Raw genomic sequence first — 13,072 nt, 5'->3', positions numbered from 1 at the left:
CAGTTACTTAGAAGATGAAGATATCATACTTTGATTAATGAATAAGTTGAAAATAATTTTGATGGCTCTCTGCCAGACCAATGAGAATTTAAAAAAAAAATGCCCTTTGACAAATGTTTTGCTTAAAGTATTAATGAAAACAATAAAATAGAAAAGTTTTCAGTTACTGACAAAAAGAAATCATTACTTTTCTATGTGGTTTTGGGAAATTCAGGCATGTGAACTAAAGGACAATAATTCTTTCCCTTGGGTGAAACTCAGACCAAAAATATTAAGTTAACTGACAGATGTTTTAGTGGAAAAAATTAGGAACTAAAGAGAAAGACGAGTTGTAGAGAAGAATAAGAGAAGATTATTATAGGAAGATTCACCAATTTTGGGGGGAATAGGCATATGAGGAGAGACCAAGATCATTTTCCAATAGTATTAGATTTGATTGTTTCAGAAGTATACAGGCCAAAACACTTGTAACTAACTTTTAAAAATAATGTATTTTTATTGTTGAAAGTATTACAGATGTCTTGCTTTTTCTCCCCATTGACCCTCTCCACCCTGCTCCCCCACCCCTAGGCTTTTATTGCACTACTGTCTGTGTCTATGGGTTATGCATATACACATATAAGTTCTTTGGTTATAACTAACTTTAAAATAACCATGACTTGCCTTTCCCCTAAGAATAATACAATATTGAGATTTTGACTTCATGACTCTGTTTCACTGACAGCATCACAGGTGAAGCCAGATTCAGTGTGTGGGAAACACTTTTACAGTCTTTTATTTTTAGTGGAATGTGTCAACTATCTTACTTTTAAGAACTGATTTCCTGAACTGTTACCTTTGTTTCTCCACCCACTTCCCTCCCAACTCTTTCTAAAGTTGGGCTTGCACCAGGAGTAATACATTTTACTTTTTATTTCCCAGTGCGTCAGGCCATACTTTTCATATTAGAGTGGGACCTGCACTTTCTCAATGCAGGTTGTACATTAGTAAATAAAGATTACAATAATTCCAGTTTTTGAAGTAAGTGGGGCAAGAGTGTATAATAAAGAGAAGAATCCCTGAAATCCCAGGAAATCTGTTCTGAGAGGTATTTGACATGTTCTGATTGCAGACTTTATGCTGTTGGATCTGAGTCAAAGAGGGCTCCTAAGTTATAGCTGCCTTGCAAGCTTGTTGTAAAGATAAAAAGAGACACGCATGCTCTTTATAAACTGAAAAGTGGTCTGTAGTGTTCTCTATCATTGTTTTCTACAGTGAATATGCCCATAAATCCATCATGGAGAATTTGATAGGCACTGATGAAGAGGCCTCTCTTTTACAGTAACTGGAGGACATATGGAAGCTACTCTGAGAGGACAATTCCTGAAGGTGTCACTAGCTAAAGTCAAAGATCACATATAAAGTTGCCAGCCAAAAAGTAAGGGGAAGCTTCCAGTCTAACTTTCCCAAACTTTAATCAAAGTATTTTAAGAAAAAGATGTTAGCATTTTATTTTCCATTTACTCCCAATATTAGCCTTATGAAAAGATGAGATTAAAAGTAGCAGTATATGCAATGTAAAAGCAGAGATTTTACATAAAAGGTGTGGGTTTTTGTTTTATTTTGATTTTTATATTTGGTACTTTTCAGAAAATATATTAGCCAAAGTTACACTTCTGGTCTCAGCTATTTTGTGAATACTCAGTTCAGAGTAGTTTTAATACTCCTAACCAATGTAACATAGGCAGAAATTTCCATTGGGAAACACTACAATTTAACATTAGTTTCTTTGAGAAATTTAACCTGATAGAAGACAACTTTGCCTCTCAACAATTAATTTTAAAACTTATATGAAATTATTCACATCTGTTAAAATGATATAAATTTACCAGAATTTTGATGTCAGTGTCCCTCTCCCCAACTCCCAAGATTGATACAACTACTTCATTGATCTATCTTAATGGTCTATATGAGTTTGGCACTTGGTAGGCAATCAATAATATCTGCTGAATGAGTGAATGGATCAGAGGAGCTGCCCCTGAGGTTTTCCATACTTTCCATTAAGCAGTCGTCTCCATCTCTAAAGACAGTGCCTGACCTTAGTACAAGTTAAGTTGATCAATTTGAACTTTCATAGAGACAGGGCCTTCAAGAACACAAATATTAAATGCCATAGCTTCAAAATTTACTTTTTGAAATAGCGCTCATATATTTTATAACCTTCTAGGACTCAACAACTAAAATACCATGATAAATGGAGGTTTGATATTTCTTTCATCTTCCTTATTAAATTTTCTTTGTGAGAACATTTGCTGAATTTGGAAAGCAAATATACGATAGGGATCAATAAAGTGAGTGAAAACGTGAAGATAGAAGTTTGTCAGTCTGTTGCACACTCCAGGCTAATAAGGCCCAAATCCCAGGAAACCTGTTCAGAGAGGCAATGGACACATTCTAAGTACTGATTCTATCCTCTTGGATCTGAGTCAGAGAGGGGATCCTAAGTTATAGCTGCCTTGCAACTTCGTTGTCAAGATTAAAAGAGACACACATGCTCTTTATAAATGGAAAAGTAGTCTGTAGTGTCCTCAATTATTGTTTTCCTCAGTGACCATGGGAGCTCTTCTTGATACCCCTGACCTCTTCCCTCCCCCATTACACACCTTCATCCTGCATCTGGGAGCAATGTGGTCACAGTCATTTAACTGTTCTCCCACTTAAGCAATATACATGTATGTGTAGGGTGTTCTTAGACTCCGGCCTCAGTGCAATGTGATAAGCCTTCTGCCACTTGCTTCTTTTGAAGCAACCAAGTGAGTGGAATGCCCAAGGTCATTTTCAAATCTGTGCTACTTTAGCCTTTCTCTTTGGCTAGAAGAGTATTTTTTTAGAAGCAAAGTTATCATTTACTTTTCCATATTACTTGAGGTTTATTTCAGGGAAAGAGTTTACAGACTATTTCCTTATTTTATTTATTTATATTTTACTTACTAAAAGCTTTGCAATGAGACTGTTCCAGAAGAAAGGAAGGAAGGAAAGAAGGAATGGAGGGAGGGAGGGAGGAAGAAAGCGTTGGTGGCAGATATCTCTGGCCTGATTTCCTAGGCCCCAGCTGTTAAAGAACAGAGTGAAGTTGCTCTTAGTTTTAGAGGCTGATCTTCTCTGTATGGATTTGCTACTGCTTTATATGCTACGTAAGTCTGTCAAAGTGTGTGTGTGTTTTTAACCTTGAATTTACCTTGTAATGTGAAGGGAGGTTTATCCAGTTGCAGGGTAGCAACTACAGGTCGAGGTGGGGGAAGAGGTGGTCTGTCATCCGTGAGTGGTTCTTGTGAGCTGATTTCTGCATTATCTCCAGGAATGAACATATACAAGTCATCGTACTGGTCCTCAAAACTCCCACTGTCAACCTCGGGCAGGCTGTGCTCGGTCTCCGTGCCTGATTCATTCTCTTTTTCTTCCTTTGCTGTTTCATTCGCCTCAGCGCCTTCAGCACTTGGCCTCTCTGTCTGCTCACCTTCATGATGAAATGCTGGGTTCTGTAGGGCTGTTTAGGATGAAGATTGTATGATTTCATTTACATACACCATCTGGAGGCATTTCCTAGTTTGTAATGTCATACAGAAGTGGTAGTTGCTAATAAAACTTTTATGATGCGATATAGTGAAAAGCTGACAAATGCATAATTTTGGCGAATAGTCATTCTTGGGCTTTTAAAATATTTACCAAATGAGAAGTTAAAGCTCCACTTTATCTTGCTACGCCAGTATGAGGCACACTCATACGTATAATATTCTCATTCTCTAGTGTTCCTGTTCAAGCAGATTCATAGATATGATGGCATTATTGCATTTTTATTGGAAAACAGTATAACTGACATAATAAGTAGTAAGTGATGGAAAAGGTAAAGATGAGGAAAAATAAATATTACCTTGCTTGTAAACAATGCAATAAAAATATATCTGTGATTCTTATTTAGTTATCTATATTATAAAAGGCCTGTGGCCCCAATGCCATAACAACCAAAGACCAGCGTGGGTGGGTGGGGCCACCCATTTTGCACACTGGGCTTCTAGTTATTTAAATATTTACTTATCAACAGATGATACTTTAATTCTTGAAAATGTTACTTGAGAAAAGTGTTCATCCATTTTGCATCAGGAAGGCATCCAAATTACTAACAGTAGGTAAATATTTCTAAGGCTCAGTTCTCACCTATAAAATGTATTCTGTCTTGAAACTTAACCAAATGATCCAAAGTCCCTCCATCTAAGAATCATGGTTCCAACATTTGTGTTTATACTGTACAAAATAAATGCTCTCTAACCACTCAGGGAAAAAATAGAAAAAATATATTATAATGAAATATCTTTAAGTCTTAAAAAATGTTTATATTCTCTTTATAATAAGTCTGCTCTAAATTAAGGATCCACAAAATTTTAAATCAAAACGTTTGACTCTCTTCATTGCAGGGAATATGTGAATTGTTGCCAATGTCAGTGCAAAGGAAAAACAAATAATTGTTTTTTAAAGTGCTGCTAAACTAAAGTATAGTTAAAGAAGCAAAAGAGTGTAGTATGGAAAAAAGGACAGAGTGTGGTGATTGCCAGGGGAAGGGGGATGGGAGGGAGTGGAAGGGGGATGGAAACTTAACTTGGGGTGCTGAACACACAATACAGTGTACAGGTGATGTGTTCTATAATTGTGCACCCGAAACCTGTGTAATTTTATTAACCAGTGTCAATAAAATAAAAAAAAACAATGTGGGGAAAAAAGAAAAATGATTTTTTAAATGAAAGTTTACATTGTAGAACATTTTCAGCAGTAGAAAAATCATGCCTCAGAGGGCACCCCATATTTCTACATGGAATTTTATTTTTTTAATCTTCTTTTATGTGAGAAAGAAGAAGGATACAGCTGGCAATAACAGAGCTGCCAACCAAGATTCTTTAATTACCAGTCTAAGCAGAGCAGACAGTCTTTAATCCTTGCACAGATCTCTCACTGATCCCATCTTCCTACTTCTAACACCGAACCCTGAGCCTGAAACAAAGTAGTCTCTGGAAATGATGGAGTAGATGATGGAGCAACTTAAAGGAAATGACTGCTCAGGGCTAGCAAAGGGACTTCACTAAGTTTCTCTGGGCAAGTGAACACCAACTTAGAATTACATTCACGCTATAGGAAATGTCTTATAGCCGCTCTTATGCTGAGGTGTTCCATGTTTACGTTTTATGTCTACACCATCTAAGCAACAGACTCTCCTCGGTCCCTGTTGATCATGCCCAGACCTGGAATCCAGTCCTGAAGCGTCAGGTAAGGTAGTGGGTCCATAGGATTCAGGAAGCTTCATAGCAATGGTGGGAGCAACGGAAATCTGCTGACTAAGGGTTCTAGGCTTCACCCCCTTTCCATGAAAAAGCCTGAGGCCTGAGTCCCGTCACACTGTGTTTCACCTATGAGACAGTTCGAGGTCCAAACTGTCTGTAGGAATGATATTGTTCTGTGCAAATCACTGCAATAATGTTTCCTTGCTACTGTTCTTCTGAGGATTAAATGTCATATTGAATACACGGCCATCATTAATGATGGTCTGTATCATCACTTTCATTATCATTAAAAATAACATTTATAACATTCAGACTTCATGTGTTAATGCATTACTTTAATATTTAGCATTCTTTTGTGTTCTGCAATAATGTCCTGATTTTGCCAAAGTATGCTCCGTAAGGCATTGTATTTAAATTTATTTGATTTGCAGGCCAGCCTATCATTTGAAAAACCAGTGGTCGATAATACTTAACTGAGCATCCACTGCACACTGTTCAAAGCACAAATGCCCCGAGGCACAAGCATGCTTGATGTGTGAGAGTCACCGTGGCTGTGAGCATGCAGGGGAGCAGTGACAGATGGGATGACAATCTAGGGCAGTGATGGCGAACCTATGACACGTGTGTCAGAGGTGACACACGAACTAATTTTTTGGTTGATTTTTCTTTGTTAAATGGCATTTAAATATATAAAATAAATATAAAAAATATGTCTTTGTTTTACTATGGTTGCAAATATCAAAAAATTTTTATATGTGACATGGCACCAGAGTTAAATTAGGGTTTTTCAAAATGCTGACACACTGAGCTCAAAAGGTTCGCCATCACTGCCCTAGGGCCTCGTGGGCAATGATACAGATTATATGTATCATGGGCAGGTAGGTAGATTTGGAACAGAAAAGTGATTAGTTCCTTCATGACATAGTGTATTTAGGTGGCAAATGTGGAAGCTGCTATTGGCAGGGTTTCTTAAAAGCTGTGTTATTGACATTTTGGACTCCTGTGTTGTATGGGGCATGTCCTGTAGGATATTTAGCAGCATTCCTATTGTCTCTGCTCTTAAATGCCAGTTGCAGATCTCCCTTCTCAAATCATACCAATAAAAAAATCTCTGATCAATAAGTCAGTCAAAAACAAATATTTGATTTCACTTATATGTGGAATCTAAAGAACAAAATAAACAAACAAAATTGAAACAGACACAGACACAGAGAGCAATCAAATGGTTGCCAGAAGGTGGGACTTGGGAAACTGCGTGAAGAGGCGAAAGGGTTAAGAAGTACAAATTGGTAGTTATGAAATAGTCGCAGGTATGTAAAGTGCAGCATAGAGAATATAGTCAAGAGTACTGTAATGACTATGTATAGTGCCAGGTGGGTACTGAAAATATCAGGGGGACCACTTTGTAGAGTATATAATTCTCTAACCACTATGCTGTACACTCAAAACGAGTACAAACTAACACTGAATGCAAACTCTAATTGAAAAAACAAAACAAAACACACCTCCATTCATTGACAAATATCCTCTTTTGGGGACAGAAAATAGCCCTCCTTTGAGAGCCATAGTGCTAGCAATAATCCAGGGGAGCTGATGACAGTGTGGACTAGTAATAATCACAATGAAAATGGAGAAATGGCTGAATGCTGGCTCTATTTTGAAGGTACAGCCAACAGTATTACCTGGCAGGTTGGATATGGGGTAGGAGACAAAGTGAAAAAGCCATGATGACCAGGGTTTTTGGCCTTTACTGACCAAGGACGGAATCTTCACTTGCTGGAATGGGGAAGTCAGTAAGTGGACCAGGTTGGGCATGGCAGGAATCAGGGCTTCCAGATTTGGAAATGTTAGGTGGGAGACGCTTACCAGACATGCTCATGAAGCAAACTGTCCCCTACCAATGAAATCTGACATAAGAGCACAGTGACATATCTACAAAGACTCTGAATTAGTCTTCAGACACGAGACTATAGAATTACATCCCATTGCAGCCAGCGAGGAGCTTAGAGAATGTCCTTGTCCAACTTTCCAATTTCCTAGCTGAGGAAACTAAGGTCTGACAAGAATGTTTAAAAATAAAAAACACACTGAAAAAATATACTTGCTAAATAGTCAGAATATTTACATCAACCTGACATATATTTTCAGTAGGAAAAACTGGTGTTTGATTATTAGGCATTGAACTTAGAAGTATTAAAATTAGCAAAACAATTTCATAATACCTGTGCCATATTACAAATTAAGAGTATTTCAGTTAATTACCTGTTCATGCTCTCTTCAGCCTTACTTTTCCAGGTACATACATGTAATACAAACATTACATTTATACATAGTATATGACATACAGGAACACTTACTGGGAAAATATGCAGAAAGTGAGGCAGCATCCTCTTCATAGTCATATTCTTGCTCATTATTTCTACTAATTTCTTGGATCTGAAAAAATGAAAGTAATTTTCAATAATATGCATTAATCTTAATAAATCTGGATTTTATTTTTATTTTTTTATTGATTTCAGAGAGGAAAGGAGAAGGAGAGAGAGAGATAAACATCAGTGATGAGAGAGAATCATCAATCAGCTGCCTCCTGCATGTCTCCTACTGGGGACTGAGCCTGCAACCCGAGCATGTGCCCTTGACTGGAATTATTAAACCTGGGACCCTCCAGTCCGCAGGCCGGTGCTCTATCCACTGAGCCAAACCAGCTAGGACATAAATTTGCAGTTTAAATATGCTAAATTAAAAGCTGATACATAGAAATAAAAAAGTAGTTTTAAAGTTTTTACTTAAATACTTTAATTTGATTACATTACCTATCATTATATTTGTGTCATCAATGATCATTCACTGACACATGCAGTGGTTCTCAACCTTCCTAATGCCGAGACCCTTTAATACAGTTCCTCATGTTGTGGTGACCCCCAACCATAAAATTATTTTCGTTGCTACTTCATAACTGTAATTTTGCTACTGTTATGAATCATAATGTAAATATCTGATATGCAGGATGTATTTTCATTGTTCGCGACCCACAGGTTGAGAACCGCTGAAAAGTATAACTGGGGCAATAGAATATCTAAAATAAGCAATACATTCATTTAAAAATGAAATTAACTATAACTACCTTAAGATTCAAAGAAATAACCATGAAATTTAGGTGTAATAAATAACTCCCAAATAAAATTGAACACAACTATTTCTCTTTGAAAACCATGAACTTTGCTTCCTTTTAATATTTCTGAATCTTTTTACTGGTTCAAAAGGCATTCTTAATCACATCAAGTATATAACACAGTGAAAGTCATGAAGTTGTAAAATGGTTTATTTTCCACCTTTAAAAAGAAACCAAGAGAGCATGAGTGGGGGCGGGGGGAGGGTGGGGATTTAATAGGGGGGATGAGGACACATTTGTAATACCTTAACTAATAAAGAATTTAAAAAAAAAAAGAAACCAAGAAAGGAAATTTATGTTTGTCTCTCTGAAATCAGTTCTTCTACACTTGGAAGGGAGGATTACTGAGAAAGGACAGAAACCTATTATTTCTGGAATTGCTAGTCTTATAATCTCTGAAAGAGGCACTGGTTCTACATTCAGGAAACACCTTTGCGTTCATAGAGAAAGTTAGTAGATAATTCTATTTATGCAAAAGCATCTAGGGCAAAGAATGGCGCCTGTTGAATTAACATAGGTCATATTTTGTCAGCATGAATTCCACATAATTATTTAAATGACTTATGCCTTTGTTCTTAATAGAATTGATTGAAATAATTATGCTATTTTCTCTTCAATTGGACTGACCCTTTAGAATGGAAAGCAACCATATTATAGCATTATGAAATTTATGGCTGCCTTTGTATGTAAGGATATTTGGCCTACCTATTGATTTCAACAATTTGGTTTGTCACCCACTTTGGCCATTGGGAGTCCAATGGAACTTCTTTTTAAATAAAAAACTAAAGCTATTCAGAGAAGCAGCCCAGTCTTTCATTTCCAGTGGAATCGTCAAAGTAAAAATCTCTTCAGTATTTTTTTCTAGTGAACTTGATGCAGAAGCTCATGTTCTATTTAAATTATATTTTCCCCTTGGTGGACTCAATCAAATAATATGTAAATCATGTAACTTTACTGGGGAGATTGACATGTTGATTGATATTTGTATGATTTGGTATTAAAATAGATGTTTAACATAGTCATTCATTATTTCCAATTAGCCTAACCTATACATTTCATAAAGTAGATTAAAAAATCCATAATACTCTTAAATCATATAAAGAGAGTTTTTGCTAATTGAAAAATAGGAATGGTTTTCAAAGATTTCAGGAATTATGTAAACATTTTCTTTATACTATTCACAAGTATAGATATTATAAACCCAAGATCAGTGGGAATTTATAAAAAAAACTGTGGCCAAGTGTATATAGGTGTAGGGGAGTTGACTGAGGTTGAATCATAATCCATCAATTTGCTGGGAGGGTTAAATTATAATAATGTAAGCAAAACACATATCAAATCTACCACATAGTGAGTGCTCAGTAACTATAATCTGCATATTCTAGATTTTTCTTCATCATATAAAATATAGATCTACATTTAAGAAAGAATGGGGACCACATTAGTTTAAAGGAGGAAGGGAGGGCATCATCAATATGTACCAATAGTTATTTAATGCATGTCTTCTTAACTGTAATATTAACTTTCTAACTAGAGTGTGGCAATATGATTTTATTATAATAGAGATGATAAGAATCATGGAATAAGAGATAACTTAATTTTTTAATAGCTTTGATTTCCCTGGATTTGAAACCTGACTTTATTTGTTCATTTATCAAATAATCATGCAGGTCTGCTATCTAAATACTGTTGGCAATTCAGAAAAATAAGTTAAAAATAAAAAAAAGAGATGAAATTCCTACTCTCAAAAATATCACATTTTTAACTGGGAGAGGAAGAAAAATAATAAAATAATTAGAATACAATATTTTATTTATGGCACCATAATAAACTCAGTTCTGGAGAAACCAAGATGGTGGCATAGGTAAACACCGGAGATTGCTGCCTTACACAACCACTTCAAAAATACAACTAAAAGATGGAACGGACATCACCCAGAACCACAGGAAGGCTGGCTGAGTGGAAATTCTACAACTAGAAGGAAAGAGAAAAGCATACTGAGACTCAGAGGAGGCGCAATGCGGAAAATACAAAGGTGCGGATGTGCATGCGGAGCAGGCTGGCGGCTGAGGGAGCGGTTGTCATTTTCAATTGGGAGGGAGTCTCAGGCTCTGAGCTCCAGTTCCAGGTGAGTCCCTAGGGACCCAGACTCATACGGGAGAAGCAGGACTGTCTGGCAGCGGTCGGAACTCTAGGGCAGCTTTCTCTCCGAGGGACTTGCAGCGATTACCAGGACATTGAGAAGCAAAGCCTCTGAGGGCAAGACTGAGAGCAGCCATAACTGCTAGCCCGCCCAGCCCAAGCCCTGCAGGGAGGCTTTTGCTGGATAGCCTCAGGCAAAGGCTAAATTAGCACCGCCCTAGAGATCCAAGAGCCAGGAAGCCCAGAGGTCAGAGTGGGACCATCCAGTTTGTAGCTCCGTGGAAACATAAAGGACACACTCAAGGGGCAGACTCAATGAGCACCAAAGCCCCACTGAAGCAAGTCTTGCCCCAGAGGGGGGTCTCCAGCACAGAAGTTCTCCCACTGCAGACACAGCTGATTCTCACAGTCAATTGGCCTGGAGGTCAATTCCTCCCAGTGATACCTACAACAGTCAAGGCTTAACTACAAGACTGTGCACAAAGACCACAAGGGGGTGCACCGAGAGTGTCCACCTCAGGTAATTGGGGAGGCTGAACCACTGGGCCCTAGAGGAGCCTTAGCACAGGAAACCACTGTATCAACACAGGGAAGCATAAAAAATGCTGAGACAAAGAAAAAGGACACAAATGACAGAAATGGAGGAAAGCAAACTACTGGATATAGAGTTCAAAACCACACTTTTAAGGTCTTTCAATAATTTTCTAGAAACTGCCGATAAACTTAATGAGATCTACAAGAAATCTAATGAGACCCTCCATGTTGGGATAAAGAACCAACTAGAAATTAAGCATACACTGACTGAAATAAAGAATATTATACAGACTCACAACAGCCGACAAGAGGATTGCAAGAATCAAGTCAACGATTTGAAATACGAAGAAGCAAAAAACACCCAACCGGGAAAGCAAAATGAAAAAAGAATCCAAAAATATGAAGATGGTGTAAGGAGCCTTTGGGACAGCTTTAAGCGTACCAACATCCGAATTACAGGAGTGCCAGAAGATGAGAGAGAGCAAGATATTGAAAACCTATTTGAAGAAATAATGATAGAAAACTTCCCCCACCTGGTGAAAGAAATAGATTTACAAGTCCAGGAAATGCAGAGAACCCCAAACAAAAGGAATCCAAAGAGGACCACACCAAGACACATCATAATTAAAATGCCGAGAGCAAAAGACAAAGAGAGAATCTTAAAAGCAGCAAGAGAAAGACAATCAGTTACCTACAAGGGAGTACCCATATGACTGTCAGCTGATTTCTCAACAGAAACTTTGCAGGCCAGAAGGGAGTGGCAAGAAGTATTCAAAGTGATGAATGCCAAGAACCTACAACCAAGATTACTTTATCCAGCAAAGCTAGCATTCAGAATTGAAGGCCAGACAAAGAGCTTCACAGATAAGGAAAAGCTAAGAGTTCATCACCACCAAACCAGTATTATATGAAATGCTGAAAGGTATCCTTTAAGAAGAGGAAGAAGAAGAAGAAGGTAAAGATACAAATTATGAACAACAAATACACATCTATCAACAAGTGAATCTGAAAATCAAGTGAATAATCTGATGACCAGAATGAACTGGTTATTATAATAGAATCAGGGGCATAGAAAGGGAGTGGACTGACTATTCTCAGGGGGGGAAGGGGTGTGGGAGATGCGGGAAGAGACTGGACAAAAATCGTGCACCTATGCTTGAGGACAGTGGGTGGGGAGTGAGGGAGGAGGGTGGGGTGGTAACTGGGTGGAGGGAAGTTATGGGGGAGAAAAAGAGGAACAAATGTAATAATCTGAACAAAAAAGATTTAATAAAAAACAACAACAAAAAAATCAGTTCTTACCAGTGAAATAGAGAATTAAATAATCAGATAATTAAGGCAAAGCTTTATTTATTTGCTTTTTGTGTAAGGCGATTGGACTAAAAATATTCTTAGAAGGTAGAGTGTATAATGCTAAGTGAATTAAGTCAGACAAAGAATGATAAACACTGTATGATTTCACATATATGTCAAATCTTAAAACAAAACAAAACAAATGAACAAACAAAACAAAACAATTCATTGAAATAGAGAATAAACTGATGGTTGCCAGAGGGGGTGAGTGAAAAGGTGAAGGGGAATATAGTCAATAATAATGTGAAAAGTTAATGGTAATTAGACTTAAAGTGGTATTCACTTCATAACATATATAAATGTTGAAGCACTATGTTGTTCACATGAAACTCATATAATATTGTATGCAATAAAAAATTTAAAAAATTTATCTTGACATTTGCCTGATTCTCAATTCTCTAAATGAAACATCCAGCATAAACAATAAAATCTATTAGTTAAAATACTCAATGTAATAGGCCAACCCATAGAGAGTCCATGAAGTACATAATGTTTAATAAATTTAAAATTCGAGAGATGTAAAGCAAAACGACGCTGAGGTACCATCTCACACCTGTCAGAA

At 37.1% G+C, this 13,072-nt stretch overlaps 1 protein-coding gene across 2 annotated transcripts in view; it reads right to left on the bottom strand.

The window, feature by feature from the left end:
* BANK1 (B cell scaffold protein with ankyrin repeats 1) overlaps positions 1 to 13,072 on the bottom strand; it is a 336,360-nt gene that overhangs the window by 50,217 nt on the left and 273,071 nt on the right. For both annotated transcript variants that reach the window (XM_036340817.1, XM_036340827.1), the window contains exons 8-9: positions 7,667 to 7,745; positions 3,218 to 3,526 (exon numbers count right to left, since the gene is read on the bottom strand). In XM_036340817.1, the coding sequence (XP_036196710.1) occupies positions 3,218 to 3,526; positions 7,667 to 7,745 (388 nt within the window). The remainder of the gene's footprint in view (positions 1 to 3,217; positions 3,527 to 7,666; positions 7,746 to 13,072) is intronic.

This window comes from Myotis myotis, unplaced genomic scaffold (assembly GCF_014108235.1).
Source record: "Myotis myotis isolate mMyoMyo1 unplaced genomic scaffold, mMyoMyo1.p scaffold_m19_p_1, whole genome shotgun sequence".
In the NCBI taxonomy this organism is placed as follows: domain Eukaryota; kingdom Metazoa; phylum Chordata; class Mammalia; order Chiroptera; family Vespertilionidae; genus Myotis; species Myotis myotis.
This window is presented reverse-complemented; position numbering and strand designations above follow the sequence as displayed.